The following is a 17,147-nucleotide window of genomic DNA, read 5'->3' on the forward strand; positions in this document are numbered from 1 at the left end:
TATTCGATTCTGTGTCTAATAAAAGTTTCACAATCATTTTTTTCTTATCTATAGTAATTATAAGTTTTATAAAAAATATTATAAATACTTAAATTCTAAGGTTATTTTAATTAATATCATCATAATTAGGATAAATACAAATAAAATAAATATACATACATTTTGACGATTTTTAATTTTAATTTTTATGAAAAAATAAATAAAATCAAACTTAAAAAAAGAAACAAACTACACGTTTTGCTCCCAACAGAATTATCTTTGTATGAAAATATATAGGGGAACCAAATATTTTAAGCTACTCATCATTTTTTTTTTTTTTTTTTATAACTTTTTTACTACCATTGAGTAAATAAAACTAAAATCATCCGCCATAATCATGAAAAATAAAATTACCTGTCTTGTCCACCAGTGAATACTTTTCAACATTTTTTCGAAGACAACTGGTGATAGAGTGTTTTCAAGCTTAGCAAATAACATAACATTCCCTGATGATTTTTAAATAAATTGTATATGCACTAAAATTAAAGCAAGTAAAACTATTCAACGCCAATATTGGATGTCCATTCATGTGATACTAATAATTTCAACCAACATAATGTTGTTCCCTGCTTGTTTAAAAAAAACTTTTATATATGTATAATAACTATGTGAAAAATATAAAGCAGTTGTCTAGTTTGGCCCCCCCAAATTTCCAATTTTACATTCGGCTCGCTCGCTGACCCTTTTTTTGTGACCATAGCACCGATGAGTAGCTGACTTCTAGTGGTGACCATTAAATAAGACAAGATTACAAAAAAATATTCATTAAAGCATTGTTTGGGTATGGATTGGATTTAAATTTTAACGATATAAATAAACGAGCTAAAAAAAGCCACGCTCAATTCAAAAAGTTGGCTCAAAACTTCTGAATTTCTCTTTGGGGATTTTAAGATATAAAAAACTTAAATAAATAAAATCTCAAATGTGGTAAACGGACTACTAATCATATGTGAACCAGTCACAGGACAACCGGTCGCTCTAGATCGGTCACACGTGATCACCCGTCACGAGAAAACTGGTCACACCCTAAAACTGGTCACGAGAAAACTGGTTGACCAATTTTAGGGTGTGACCAGTTTTAGTGTGACGGGTGGTCACGTGTGACCGATCTAGAGCGACCAGTTTTCCTGTGACCGGTTCACATTTGACTAGTAATCACCGAACCCTCAAATGTATATAATAGAAAATACTTGTATTTAAGTATATGTATACGAAAGAAAATTTTGCATTTTATGCATGCTTATATTGCATAGCATAATTTATATAATATCGCTATTCTGTGTGTCTGTGTGTCGCGATAACGCTCGCCGTACTATAATAGTCGTTTCGATTCGACATATGTATGTATGTACTTCACAGTTAAAAAACTGGCAACAAAATGTATATAGGAACTATAATATAATATAAGAACTATACACGAAATATAATATACGAACATAATAACCGATGAAGAAAAAACTTCTATATATACTGTACACCAATATTTCCTCTAACTAGGACGATAGTCTCAGAGCATTTAGCGCCATATTTTGAAAATTTATTTAATTGATTAATTTTTCTATTGGTGTTTCTTATTGTTTACATGTAGGTAGGTAGGTAGGTAGGAAGTTTTACCATTTTTTTCATATTATACAATTAAATATAAATATTAAATTAAATATATTTAAAAGGGTAAACGGACTACTAGTCATATGTGAACCAGTCACGGGACAACCGGTCGCTCTAGATTGGTCACACGTGATCACTCGTCACACTAAAACTGGTCACGAGAAAATTAGTCACGAAAAAACTGGTCACACCCAAAAATTCGACCAAATTTTTAATTTTTGGTTGTGACCAGTTTTTTCGTGACCAGTTTTAGTGTGACGGGTGATCACGTGTGACTGATCTAGAGTGACCGGTTGTCCTGTGACCAGTTCACATTTGACCGTAATCACCGAACCATTTAAAAGATATTTGAAAAATACGATCACGTGGGGATCGAACACAGGACCGATACATTTATTTTATTTATTTAATAACTTAATATGCCATAGCCCATGCGATGATATTTTATCGGGCATAACACTAGTATTAATTAATAAGGGTAATATTTTATTTCATATGAACGTATTCTTATATTTAAATTGACAGCCGGCATTTAATATCTGTAGGTTGGTAGGCATGTGTCGGATCAGCTGTCACTGTGTTTGATAATAATCAAAAGTGATGGAGTGTCGTTTGTGTCGTGGAGCAGAGCCTCCAGTACCGATCTTCGATTCGCCCCATTCGCTGGCTATCTGTATTTGGAGCTGCTGTCAGCTACAAGTAAATACTTAATTGTATATTCTCTAATATAAATGGAATATCTCTGGTAGAATGTTTTCATATATAAAGTATGCTATTATCGAAGTAGCAGCATTTTAGTAATTCTCCTTTCAGGTGAAAAAAAATGATGGATTGCCGGATAAGATATGCTCCATATGCGAATCGAAATTAATATCATTTTCTCAATTTAAAATGACCTGTGAGCAATCTGATAAAATATTTAGGAGCAATACTTATGAGACTGAAAACGTCAAAGTTGAACAATTCAATGTGTACAACGAAGATTGGAGAAATGAAGTTGAAAGCGGTGCCTCATCACTGTTGAATTTCAAGTGCATTGATACTAATGATATTGTTAAACAAAAAGATATGATTTTATGGAGTACATCCAAACAGCTTAAGACTGAAAAACCGAAAAAACAAATTTCCCAAAATGTATCTATGAATGAAATAATCGTTAAGCCAGATATTTATATTGACGATTCATCTACCTACGAATTGTCTTATCTAGAATCTCAAGATAATTTCCTAATGGTAATTTTTATACATACATATTTCAAATAAATTACGCCTTCATAACTTTAATTTATTCCATTGCAATTAATATTATATTTTTTAGGAAGAGGCACATTCTGAAGATTTGAAGCAGAATTGTCGGAATTCCATGGAAACATTAAGAAACGAGACAAATTTCAATATAGTACCTGTAAAAAATGTATCTTTCACGTGTGATATTTGTTCTGAAGTGTTTAATGTTGAGTCAAATTTCAATCAGCATTTAAACTCTCATTCTTTTAGTTTTGAATGTGATTACTGTGGTAAAGTATTCAATCAAAAAAATTTACTGCAGTACCATATTATGACACACACCGGCGGTATACCTTACAAATGTGAGCTTTGCATGAGACCGTTTGTTCTCAAAGATAGTTTAATAAGACACATGAAAATCCACTCTGGAGAAAAATTATACAACTGTGAAATTTGTTCAAAGACGTTTTTAACAAAAAATTATGTTAAGATTCATATGCGATTTCATACCGGAGAAAGACCACACAAATGTGAAATTTGCGAAAAACATTTTTTCTCCAAAGGCGATTTAAATAGACACATGAAATTTCACACTGGAGAAAAACCACATAAATGTGAGATATGTCCGAAAGCATTTTATCGTAAATCGTATTTAATTAAGCATCTAAAAATTCACTGTGTTAATTTTGAATGTGATTATTGCGGTGAAATATTCAATCAGAAGTATCTTCTGATATATCACATAATCTCACACACCGGAGGCACATCTCACAAAAATAATATGTCTATAACAAAGTTTTTACCAAAACCAAAACTACACAATCGTTTGGATTTTCTCAGCGAGAGCGCACACACATGCGATATTTGCTTTAAACCATTTGTTCTCCGAAAGAGCTTGAACAGGCATAAGAAAATTCATTCGGCTGAAAAAGCATACAAATGTGACGTCTGTTCTAAACCGTTTTCAACCAGACATTATTTAAAAATCCATATGCAATTTCACACGGGGGAAAAACCACACAAATGTATTACTTGTTCAAAATCATTCTTTTCAAAAGGCGATCTAAATAGACATATTAATATTCATACTGGAGAAAAGTTACACAAGTGTGAAATGTGCTCCAAAGCATTTGTCCGAAAATCTTCTTTAAACACGCATAAAAAGTCTCATCAAAGGAAAACATCATTAATGCTCGGGAACAGTTGTTCAAATATATATTTTTTAAAATGAACCTGACAGTGATGGGATGCAGTATTTTTTGGATATGAACGATCGAAAATATTCAGCTACAAATTGTAATAACCCAACCGTCCAAATGTTATAATAATTTATGTATGTGCGATGTAATAATATGAATATAATTCTTAGAAATTATACTGCAATAATATATAATATTATGGTATTTTATTTTTATCTTAAATTTGAATTGTGCCATTATAGCTGCCCTAAGCTACCCCTATGGTTTTAAATTTTTACATATATAAATTTATAGATTATAAATTTCAAATTATATTCAAATAGTAGGTAGGTTGGTTTTGCCAATTTGACGAGGAACGGTTTCAACAACGAAATCAGATAAATTGGCAAACTCTGATAGGAATCAACCAACTTGTAGTCACACATACTCAGAATAAATTGCAGATAAATAAATAAATAAATATTCATTAAATCAACTGCATAAATGCTCAGAATTAAGTATTATTAATCGATGTCAAACCAGGGCTTGAACTATTGGTGGTTAGTATTAAAGCAACCACCAAGCTAAACTGCTGACTAATTGTATGTCAAGCCAGAGAATTTTTGTCTTTTAAAACCAAAAGGCAGAGAAATGTTATATTAATAGAAGTGGCTTTAGGCGTCATATTGTTAAGTGACGATTGTCCATATATAATCCTAAATAATTTTAGCATCAGTCGTATTTGATGCTTGGTGCTCGACGTATGTCCGACAAAAACTTTCCTGTTTGTTTATATTACTCGCAAGAAGGGCAAGCATCGGTAAAAATGGCACAATGCATTCAAAAACACACAATAAATAACATGGGATACATTTTTCTAAATAAATTGATCCGATTGTATTCCGTACATTATAGCGTATTTATAGAGACGTACCGCGTAATATTGACAAACATTATTTATTCGTAAGGGCCCTTCTATTATTATTACATTTCTCTGCCAAAAGGTGAGTAGGCTGCTATAGTAAATTACTTATTGTCATATGTACTGTATGTCGCCTATAGATACGGTTGGTAAAAATGCCCAATAGTTAAGTTGGCACTATTACTTCCGCCCGGGAAGTAGATCCCGTCGTGTAAACCTGAAAACGGCAGTGTCTGCAAGCATTGGTCGTTCCCAGTCTTCTTTCATCCATTCGAGAACTGGAGGCACCAATAAACGACACTCTTGTAGGAATCTAGCACAACTTGTGTTATTACGAATCAAAAACAGTGATCTCATACATTTCACACCAATCATCATCGATCCTGTACAAACATGTAACACGTGTCTTGAAAGTGGTTTACACGTAGCACACGACCGCATTCTCAAATGAACGACGTCCTGGCGCTGACCCCATAGCTATAAAACGGGAGCAGGTAAATTGGTTGAATGCAATACACCTAAATCCATTCACCGAATGCTATTCCACTAATGACGCTTTTATCGAAAATCTGTAGACCGAATGGTAAATTCGTCTAATATATTTATATCGAAAGACAAATTCACCGAATTTCGAGTTTCAAACCAGTAGTGGCCGAGTTTCAAACCAATAGTAGTAAATTTTATTATTTAGTAATTTTTCAACGTGATATCAACAGATGGCGTATTAACATAGACAGAGAAATGTAATAACATTTCTCTGCAAATAGCCCTTAAACTCTATATACACCATATTGCGCCCGACAGAAGATTTTAAAAGGATTTCCCACCTAATGGCGAGTGAACTAAATTAAGGACATTAATTTAGTTCACTCGCCATTTTAATTAATTGCTTTTGTAGCTTTGTATTACCCTTTGCTATATATATATATATATATATATATATACTATACTACATATATTGTCGATCATATCTACATGATAATTTCATTAATGAGAATAAATTTATTTGATACTCTTTGTGCCTTGAAATATTACGCAAGCAGGATTTCTCAACTAAGGCCGCAAAATTTTATTTTTAACACTGGTGGACACGACTGCAATTGCAGTCATTATTTTGTATGCTCGTGGGATACGACTGCAATTGTAGTCGTGTCATAAAACGTGTTTGTTGCGCCGGGCTAGTCTGTGCATAGAGGCGCGCGTGGCAATATATAGTTTGTAAGCCTGTATAAACTTGCAAAAATTACGTCGCACAAAAAAATTACACAAACACACACTTTTGTCATTCGATTTCGATGTGCGTGCGTGCATGCGTGCGTCCGTCCGTGTGTACGTGCAATTTAGATGTGTGTGAATTTTAAAATTAATAATGAAATCGAAGTTTGAAAATGTTTTCAATTGGAATAAAAACGGGATTTATGTATGTACGTAGAATGCATACACATAGTGTATGTATGTATGTATATTTACATATGTAATAATGTGTCAAAATATTAAATTAAACAAATATATATGTATAGTACTCACCGAAGATCACCAGTAAATTCACGACCATGATGTTTAAATTTGCAACGACATTTAAAATTCAATACAAAAACACTCCACTTCACTTGTTTCAATTGTCGATCACTCATTTATTTAATTTAAATTGAATTCACAAGTTACGCCCGTGATCAGAAATTTACGCGAATTTCAACGTTTGAAATCGGAATAAAAAACGGGAAATAAATCGACAAAATAATACACATCAGTCGAATCGAGCATTCGACTGTATTTTGGGAGAATTAAATGCAATTCTGATTGCAAAACAGTGATAATTCGACTATTGATTTTATTCGAAACGCGAGCGTTCACAACTGCAGGTACATATTGCACCATTCGTTTAAGATTTGCGAAATATTGTTTCGTTTGATACGTTTTTTCTCGAAAGTTATCGGACACGGTTTCGTTCTTTGCTTATTTACGTATTAATATTCTCGTTAAATGGTTTGGAATTTTCTTTTACTTGTGACTATAAACTCATTTGTTTTCGATATAATTTTTTCCTGTATTTGAATTTAAATTAAAATTATAATGAAAAAGTGTTTTGTAATGAATGATTGTGCATTCTAAATATTGTGCAAAGAAATGAAGATGAATATGGAGCTTGAACTTACAGCGTTAAGATGTCATGTCAATTTAGAAGGTGTGTTTTATCTTTGAATATATAAAAAAATATGTAATAACTTTGGATATATATATTTAAATATTCTTTTTTTTTTGTATTAGAAAAGGTTTACGAGGTTTCGAGAGGACTACATGTACTTATACGTAAGAATTTTTATTTGTTTAAATTTTTTATTTATTATTTTTTATTTATGTACATAAATTACTCATCAATCATTTTATCTTCATCAGAATTGTTGAAGTTGGTAGTGGTAAATTTATGGATTGGCAAACCTGTCTTATGTCATCTGTCAAGTGAATTGTTTGTAATGAAATGTCGGTTGTATTTATACCAGGAGCTTTATGACTCTATATCTATTCCTTCTGGGTGATGCGTATTTGGAGTTGTTGTCAGCTCCAAGTGAGATATTGATCTACTATCATTATTTGTAAATAATTTTTTATAAAATACTTTTATGCACTGTAAATACTCTTTTATAGGTAGAAAAAGACGATGGATTGCCTAATAGAATATGCACGTCGTGCAAACCTAAACTAGAATCGTTTGCTCGTTTTAAATTAACTTGTGAACAATCTGATAAAATCTTGAGAGGTGATTTTATCAGTAGTCTGAATATCAAAACTGAACCAATATACCCTGAAAATTTGTACATTGAGAGTAATAAGCGATTGAATTTTACTGGTGTGAATCGCTTTGGTAGTGGTGATTTTAATTATAAGCATCAAAACATATGGAATTCATTAGATGACTAGATGTGCGAGGAATCAAATAAAAATATTCGAAAAGAGAGTTCATTCGTTGGAATTGAAATCAATCCAAATATACGTATTGAAGATAGAAAACTATACTCATCAGATTTATCACAATGCTTTGAATCGACCAAAAATAATATATTAAGTCCTGTGAAGGTAAATTTTCATTGAGTATAATCATTTATTATGTACATACGTAGCTAGATTTTTTATATCAATGAAACAATTTTCGTTTCTAGGAGATGGAAAAACCTGCAGATTTAGTTCCAAATCGTCAAAATATTACAGAAAAATTGAATGCAAATTTTAATGTATATGTACTAAAGCCATACAAATGTAATGTTTGTCCAAAAAAGTTTAGCGACAAGTCTATTTTAAATAAACATGAAGAACGTCACGAAACTTTTACATGTGACTATTGTGAAAAATCATACTATCGTAAATTTTGGTTAGAATGCCACATAAAATCGCACATGCGAGTACGTACACACAATTGTACGATATGCCCGAGGAAATTCGCCGCACCGTTACAATTATTCTATCACATGAACTCGCACACCGGTGAAAAACCTCACAAATGTCGAATCTGCTCTAAGGGTTTCTTCTCGAGATACATCCTGAACAAACACGTGTTGCTTCACAGCAACGAACGTTCTCACAAGTGCGACCAATGTTCGAGAACTTTCGTATCGAAGCACTATTTGAAAGACCACATGCAAATACATTCGGCCGACAGGGTGCACAAATGCGAAATCTGTGCTAAGATGTTCATGCTCAAGAGCGGTCTCAATAGACACATGAAGATTCATAGCGAGGAGAAGCCGCACAAATGTCACGTTTGCTCGAGGGGGTTCACGTTCAAGAGTGCGTTAAACTACCACATGGCGATACACACCGAAAAGAAACCTCACAAGTGCGAGATTTGTGTGAAAGCATTTTGTACCAAAGCCGGTCTGAACAAACACATAAAACTGCATACTGAAGACAGACCCCACAAGTGTGAGGTGTGTTCCAAAGCGTTTTATTTTAAAAATGGTTTAAATAGACATATGAAATCGCACGCTGGAGTGTAACACATTTTAAATTTGAATAATACACAACTAGTATAGAGGAGAATATTATGAAATTGCCAAATTTGCAGCTTTTAATGTTTAGTGAACATGTATACCAAATAATTTAAAATAAATACAACTTAATTTATAATATATTAATATTGCAAGGTTTCTTAGTGTATGATTTGTGGATGGATCATAGTCAAAGTCAATCAAATGAAATATAATGGAAAGCTATTTTTATTTTCACTATGCTAATACTGTATTTCACATATATTTCTAGTATTAATATATTCATACTAATATATTGCTTGTGAGTATTTCCCAAATAAATAACAAATGCTCTATGGAAAAGTCACAAAGTTCTATAAGAATTTGTACCTACATATATGAAGTTTTTAAAAAATTTTCAAAGACTAATAGGGGTCCATAGCTTTGTAGTGATTCTAAAACGGTTCTACTAGCTAAAAACGATTAAGAACCAATGATAGATTTTTAATTTTGCGTTTCAAATTAGCGCTTCAAAAATTTTAATTTCGTGTATTATCAAATAATACCATGAATACTAGATTATACAAATAATTTACCTGTTATCAAATTAAAGAGCTTAATAAATATTGCTTGTTTGACAAGCAACACTAGTTTTATAAAAATAGAATATATAACTTTATTTTATAATAAATAATGGAATTTAAATATGTATGTATGTCATAATAAACTGATATTTTTATAATGGTTTATGTAATTTTAAATAAAAAACTAGTGGTTTTAAAATTTAAATGCTTTTTTACAATAATTTAGTAAATAATAGATTTTAATCAATTTGCATTTTTTGTACTTGTTCTTGTTTATTTGTTTCTTCTTTATACACCTAAAATGAAAAATTATAATCTTATTATAATTTTTGTATAATTCAGCAAAGCCAGAAACATAGCTCAATGGTTAGCATATGATGCTATCAACTGAAGGGTCATGGGTTCAATTCCAATAATTTCTATCAGATTTTGCGATTTAACTGATTTCATTATTGAAACGGCTCCCAATAAATTGGCAACCTATCCTTATTCGTCACTATTATTAACTATAATTTCAAATTTATAATAATAATGTTGTGAATTTATATAAAGTACTCATGTACAACATTGACCATACATAGGTGTCAAAAGAAAATAATTGTATTCCATTAATAATAATTTGACTACTATAATCAAACAATCTGTTTTACAATGTATTTCAATGTATGTTATAGTCCAAGTGGACTATAGTTTGTTCGTACACGAACCAATCACAGTGTACACAAAATAACAAATTGGCAAACGAACTAGTTTGTTCATACACAAACTATATATAGGTTTAGATATTCTCAATCATTTGTCCCATCCTCTATGTATGTACAGGTTTTTCATTCCTTATTCACCGTTTATCATTTCAAATTGACCCCTTGAAATGAAAATGGTTTAATTTTAAATGAAAAAGGGTCAATTTGAAATGAAAGAGGGTCAATTCGGAAGGAAATCCTATATTTTAATAATTAGTGGAAACGGAAACTATGGCAACATTGTTATGTGGATTCCATAGGTTGTCCTTTTAAATACTTGACGTTCTGATAGCTATAAGTAGAGGAGACTCGATGAGGAGACTCGACTCGAGACAAAATTTCTCGAGAAACGAGAAATTTTGATTCTCGTTTCTCGAGAATATTTTATTGTGAAATTTCGAGATTCTCGTATCTCGAGAAATCGTTTATTAGAATCTCGAAAATATCGAGAATATTTTAAATTTATCACTAGATGTTTTTGTTCAATAAACTGACTGATTTGTATACTTTTTAACTCGTAAATCATTTTGCGAAGTATTGTAATATGTATAGATGGTCAGTATTTGTATTACTTGTCCGGTAAGTTATTATCCGGTCATCATATAAGTACATATACACATGTCACAACGAAATCGCACCATTTTAAAGTTACATATATGTGCATGTAGGTACTAGTCACTAGTGGGAAAGTATTCGGTTATGATATCACTAAAACGCTAGTGAAAATATATTTTCACTGACAATATGACCCCACTGTAACACACATAAAACAAAGATTTTTGATTTATTATTTATTTATTCGTGTATTTGCTCCTTATATATTAATTAATGTATATACAGTATTTTAATATGCATAGATGTTCAGTATTTATATTATTTGTCCGGTCACAAAAACACGGGCAAAGCCGGGTGCCGGAACTGGGAATTTTATAAAATTCTTTGTTACATATTGTTATTTTTACTATTTTAAATTACTTTTATATATTTATATTTTCTTTTCGTGCCTTCTTTTATAATATTTTTTTTATATAATTTTACTTTCTTTTCTATTCAATTTTGTATTGTATCTCTCTATATCTTTCTTTCATCATGTCTTTAATAAAGTTATAAACTCCTAATATAATATACATATGTAGTGTTTGTGTCCTTTTGATGTTGTCGATTTTATATGCTAAAAAAATCAATTCACTATATTAAAAAAAAAAAATTATACTTTCTCGAGAATTGAGATTATACTGTGAGATTTGAAACAAAAAAGAAAATCTCAAATTCTCGAGATTCAAATATTTCGAGAAAATAAGATTCTCAAATATTCCGAGAAAATGAGATTCTCGAATCTCGAGAATCAAAAAAAGTCGAGAAATCACAACCTCTAGCTATAAGTTTCTTGCGACACCTGGTGAGTCTAATTGAAGATAGCATTTGACTGTTAGCACTTGTTACTAAAACCAATAGTTCGTGTATGAACAAACTAGTATATTCACGAACGAACTGTACATGACTATAACATGTACAAAACAAACTTATAAACGTTAATAACAGAATATTTAAGGTATTATTGTATTATATTATTACTGTGCAATGTAAATACATACATATATAGGTAAGATTCATTTTGTAGAACCACATTCAATGCTAATAGGTTAGTTCTAACTGTCGTTAAGATTACTTGAAATGTAAAACTGGCTCACATACAAAACGAAAATCCTCAACCTAATTAATGGACCTCAAATTTAATCCACTTTTTGTTTGCATACCAATTCATTTAATACAGAGTATAAAAAGACATGTTTATGTCTAATGAAAGACATGCGAGATTTTTTTGCGAACTGTTCATCTCGTCAGTGGGTCACGACTGATTTCAAAGTTGCACATCACGATGCTGGGTGATAGTTTCACCAGCGAAAGTCCCTTGCTACTTTATAAAGCACCTGATCTAGCGTTCAAGTTGAAGAACAGGTCATGAACTAAGCTTGTCCACCATTGCTGGTGAATAATAACATGAAAAAACTTCACTTTCTTTTGGACGAGTAATATCAGTGAAAGCCGAGGGCACAATTAACCTTCACTAGACATTACCATGTATAATATTGTACAATGTCTCTTATATGGTGTCGTATTTTGTTGTTATATGTTGTGAAAGATTATATACATACTTATCTATTGAAAATTATTGTTCAATACTTAATAAATAATTAATTCAATATTACAACATGCTATGCATGGAAGAACACGTTGAAAATATCATTAATATACATACAAAAAAGTATTAATAGAATTATTAATATTATTTGAAGCGTGACAACTTATACATATGTACACTTTGATCAAATTTCCTGGTTTGAATTTTGTAGCACATATTTAACAGTATTATAATAGATTCAAACTCTTAAATAAATTTAGTTTTTTTTCCTATTATGCTTTACACTAGCATTCAAATAAAGAGAGAAAAAATTGTAAAATAAAGAATGATCATTAGATTAGAAACAGTTGTAATAAACTTAAGATGTATTATTAATATGATTTATAAAAAATAAAAAGCTTTTCAAAACCAATATCAAAAATAAAATAGCACACTCTTTAGCTAATTTTGTTGTATTGAAGTTTGGTGACACACATTTACATGATATTGACATTTCGAAATTGCATCCGTTTCATATTTTTTAAGCAAACATGATCAAATATTTCTTCACAAAAAAAATTCCTGCTTTATAACTGTTACAATGATCCGTTCAATAGGTATAATTTTCCACTCGACATTTAAAACCATTAATTCAAACGAATATTCGAATTTTTATTGGCAAATTTTGAAATGCCACGAGTTGCCATTGTATTTTTGCAAACGTGCCAGTGCAATCCACACTAATTTTCACCGTTTCTCGTGCAGTTAGTTTGTTTGACCATAAATCAAGTTTGCGGTTAAAAGTAACCTCACGTTCTTAACAAGCTATGGTCGTTTTTCACACGCTAACTATGATCATTGTTTGCGAATACTATATAATACAATAGTGGATGAAATATTGAAACATGTTTTGCAAAATAACTTCAGATTTAAAGCTGACCAAAGCATGGTTGAACTGAAACGTCTCAACATACATAAATACTGCGCAACAAATTCATTAGTCCAAAATGATTACTATCAACTACAATATGTATTGCAAATGCATAGATTGATTCAGAAATAAGAATGTACATAAGTCTAAATGGATGTGTTTTTTGCCTGTGCCGTACATGTTTATATATTCCCACGTCCATCGAAACTTATATCTCAACACTCAATCACACTTCAGAGTCCCTTCACTTTTTTTGTATGCACCTTATCGTTTTCCATACTCAATTTACGACTGGTTACAAAAGGAGATTAATAGTAAAGTAAATTTCTTATTGAATTTGGAGAAAATTCGACAGTTTCCATAAGCGCAAAATTAACACGTCACGATTTAGGCAAGATTGATGAAGCGATTTTGTCGATATATCAATTACGTAGTCAATTCTGACATTTATGCACTGTGAAAACACCATAATTAAAAAACTTATCGGTTAATTATATAGTATAGTGTGCATTTTTACGTATTTATGTTTAGTTTTGACCCAAGTTAATTAATGAAATCTAAATTTTACTGATTTATTATGACTAGACTTACATACATACATATATCAATATTGACTGTCGATTGCAAAAAATACACGCTTGTCTATTACGAATATATAAAGTAATTTATTTTTCAATAAAATATTTAAAATTTACTAAATTATGTTTCAAGTTGGAAAGTTTCATTAAAAGTCAGGTTGTAAATGTTGAAGAATTAAAATACTATATGCTTATATGTACATAATTATGTGATTAATTATTTTTTTCAAATGAAAATAAAATCCGTAAATACTCGAAAGTGTTCAAATCGCCATTTTCTCGTTCGATCCACATTCGTGGGTTTGTTTATAATTACGATGATTTTCACTATTCGACCAATTTTGGTGAAGATGGAATCGTTACATATTTTCCACGCCTTACAATAATCCTCATCATTTTGGTAAGGTCGCCCGCACACGCTTCACATTTTCTCTAATTTCTTTTTATTTCATATATGTATGTACGTCAAATAAACTTTCGCCTAGCGGGCGATTTTGGGACTTTGAAATATTTTTTGCCGACAAATAACCATTTAGAAGAAAAAAGAAACGATTTCACTCACCATTGTGATATTTTATTAATAAAACTCGTGGGACTCCTGTTCAACTAAAAAATATAACACAAATGATGCCGTATTTTGATCATTTTCAAATATCATACAAACTTTTTTTCGTACGATTACAAATCGGCATTTTCAGAGTGAAATGTGAAGTTTCACATACCAATAATTTACTTACGCTTCCATTCGTTTCGATAAGCGATTAAGTAAACCAAAAACTTCAACTGTATATTATTATATACAGAGATACTGATAGAGAGCAGTGCGTGAAATTTTAATTATGTAAATTGACTGCGACAAGCATTCTAAATTAAATCGATTGCGATAAGTTATCTTTTAATAAGAAATAGCAGTTTCCAAATTTCGTTTAAATTTTTGTAGTATTTTTTACTTCCGATTATTAAATTTTGAGAAAGTTCTATAAGTTACATAAAATTTATGTAAACATTTTAAAATTTATAAAAAAATATGTATCGATATTATCTTGCGATATTATATTTACAACAACTCTCGTATTTTACTCCAATTCATCCCTATCAAATTCAGGCATCCATTTCGACCCCACTTAATTAGTTTTTCTATTTTATAAAACGAATCACAACCAGTTAATTTATATTTGTCTGATTATAATTATTAGTATTGTGTATTTCTCTAACTGAATAGATACATTTTGGGTCTACCCCACGGGATCGAATGTGAAATGCACGAAAAACCAAATATCGGAAGGCAAAGATCGAAAATCGAAAGATAAAAAAAAGGGTGCATGGTAAACGGTACATACTCACTTAATTTGCGCGAGTAGGATACAACAGGAACAAGAGGAATAGGCTTTTCCTCCCGTATTCTGCGCGCGCACATTAATACGAGAGGAAAATCCTGTTTCTCTTGTTCCTGTTGTATCCTGCTCGCGCAAATTAAGTGAGTATATACCGTTTACCATGCACCCTTTTTTTCTGATCTTTCGACTTAAGATCTTTCGATTTTCAATCTTTGCCTTCCGATATTTGGTTTTTCGTGCATTTCACATTCGATCCCGTGAGGTGCCATAAATTTCGTATCTACTGTCCACAATGTCTGTCATGATAATGTTTAAACGCCACCTATTTTCAAAACATCTTAACATTATTTTTAATTTTAAGCTATAGGTAATTCTGTAGGTTTAACTAAAAAAAGTATCATAGTAATGAAAGGATGTCAGTGTTAATAGCAGCAATAAATGCTTCGTTAATTGACATTTTCACTATCAATACATTGTGTCGATCTCGTTTTATGAATTATGCGTGCGAAAGTGGTATATTAGCCATTTTCCCAGCAAAACAAATGGTAGGAGGTTATCAGCGATCGGTTAAACAGAGACAGTTAACAGTGGCGGCAGTTCAACTCGGGCACTTGAATAGAGCGGGTTTCAAATCGCAGGTTTGCCGCTTGCTCGGCCGCTTAAGTCTCTATAAATAAAATATATATTATTATTTTTAAATTCAATGTTTTTCAGGACTCTTTTGTTTTTGTGATTAACGAATATTATATACGCAAAATATTATGACAAAGTGTTTAAAAGTTTATTAAATTATTTAACTTAAGAAATAAATATACATAAAAATATTTAAACGTTTAAGTGGCATCATCATGGGGATACAGGATTTATTCAGATTTATTATCTTATTCATCGGTGAGTATTAAAACACTAGATAAATACTATTTCATATCAATTCTGATTTTTATATTTTTTGCTGTTTATGTGTAAGAATGATACTCTATATGTATTATTTATGTGTAACAATATACTGTGAAGAGTTTATAGTTTTTCACGAAATTTTATTGAACTATTATATGTATTCAAATTGCTTTGTATCTCAGGAAAATTATTTTAGTTACCAATATACAATTACAGTACAGAATCAAAACAATAATTGGGAAATTAAAAATATTCAAATTTAAATTGCAGTGTATCCAATATGTTTATGGCTAAACTTGGAACAAAATGTGGTATTGTGATCATCATTGTTTCTCAACGTATCGTTCATCCGTAATAAAATTTACGACGATTCCGTTTTTTATTGCAATTTTTACAGCAACATTGTTCAATTAGATGGCGGCCAAGATTTTTTTTTATTTTCGAAATGAGCACTTTTCAATTTCCGCTTCCGGCGGAATTCTAGTGATTCCGTAGTTATCTTCGTTACAATTCTGCCATCATTGTCCTTTCGAATACGTCCTTGATACGAATTTCTCAAAATTCTGCTCATCTAACGACTGGAACAAATTTAATTAACTGGTTTCACCGTGCGTAACCGTAAAGCCTTCAGGCTCTTTTCTTCAAACGAAACGCCAAGATCAATGTCAGTTATGCTGATTTTACAACAATCGTTTCTGGGTTGATTAAGCGCTATATTTGATACACATATAAACACATATAATTGAACAAAAAAGTATTCATTTAACTTTTACCATTTAAGTGTTGAGATATTTATTGCCATGTCAATCGTAGTATCGTTTAAGATAAACGCCTTAAGATAAACGCTTAAAATATGAAATTTTATGAATTTTATGTACACGCAAAGTTTAAACGTTTACTTGGAATTACATGATAACTTATTCATAAAGCCCTGGAGACAATTTCATAATAGTACGAAAAAACAGGTATGAAAAAATACGATTATACTATGTAGTATACATATATGTACATATATACAT

The 17,147-nt window shown here is 30.9% G+C and overlaps 2 protein-coding genes across 2 annotated transcripts; both read left to right on the forward strand.

The window, feature by feature from the left end:
- The first annotated feature begins 2,242 nt into the window (after positions 1-2,242).
- LOC143912624 (uncharacterized) lies at positions 2,243-4,265 on the forward strand. Its single transcript, XM_077431917.1, has 3 exons — positions 2,243-2,346; positions 2,461-2,880; positions 2,966-4,265. The coding sequence occupies exons 1-3, from the start codon at positions 2,248-2,250 to the stop codon at positions 4,103-4,105; spliced, it is 1,659 nt and encodes a 552-aa protein (XP_077288043.1). The 5' UTR covers positions 2,243-2,247; the 3' UTR covers positions 4,106-4,265.
- Positions 4,266-6,453: 2,188 nt separating this feature from the next.
- On the forward strand, positions 6,454-9,197 carry LOC143912626 (uncharacterized). The gene is made up of 4 exons (XM_077431920.1): positions 6,454-7,284; positions 7,372-7,540; positions 7,621-8,049; positions 8,133-9,197. Exons 2-3 carry the CDS (start codon positions 7,511-7,513, stop codon positions 7,891-7,893), a joined length of 303 nt encoding a protein of 100 aa, XP_077288046.1. The 5' UTR covers positions 6,454-7,284; positions 7,372-7,510; the 3' UTR covers positions 7,894-8,049; positions 8,133-9,197.
- The last annotated feature ends 7,950 nt before the right edge of the window (positions 9,198-17,147 follow it).

Source organism: Arctopsyche grandis, chromosome 6 (genome assembly GCF_051622035.1).
Source record: "Arctopsyche grandis isolate Sample6627 chromosome 6, ASM5162203v2, whole genome shotgun sequence".
NCBI lineage: Eukaryota > Metazoa > Arthropoda > Insecta > Trichoptera > Hydropsychidae > Arctopsyche > Arctopsyche grandis.

What these genes read in the sequence shown, in the direction of transcription:
- LOC143912624 (XM_077431917.1), top strand. Translation starts at nt 2,248, where the DNA reads ATGGAGTGTCGTTTGTGTCGTGGAGCAGAGCCTCCAGTACCGATCTTC. An exon ending in GGAGCTGCTGTCAGCTACAA is followed by an intron (nt 2,347 to 2,460) that starts GTAAATACTTAA and finishes TTCTCCTTTCAG; the next exon opens with GTGAAAAAAAATGATGGATT. An exon ending in CTCAAGATAATTTCCTAATG is followed by an intron (nt 2,881 to 2,965) that starts GTAATTTTTATA and finishes TATATTTTTTAG; the next exon opens with GAAGAGGCACATTCTGAAGA.
- LOC143912626 (XM_077431920.1), top strand. Translation starts at nt 7,511, where the DNA reads ATGCGTATTTGGAGTTGTTGTCAGCTCCAA. An exon ending in GGAGTTGTTGTCAGCTCCAA is followed by an intron (nt 7,541 to 7,620) that starts GTGAGATATTGA and finishes ACTCTTTTATAG; the next exon opens with GTAGAAAAAGACGATGGATT.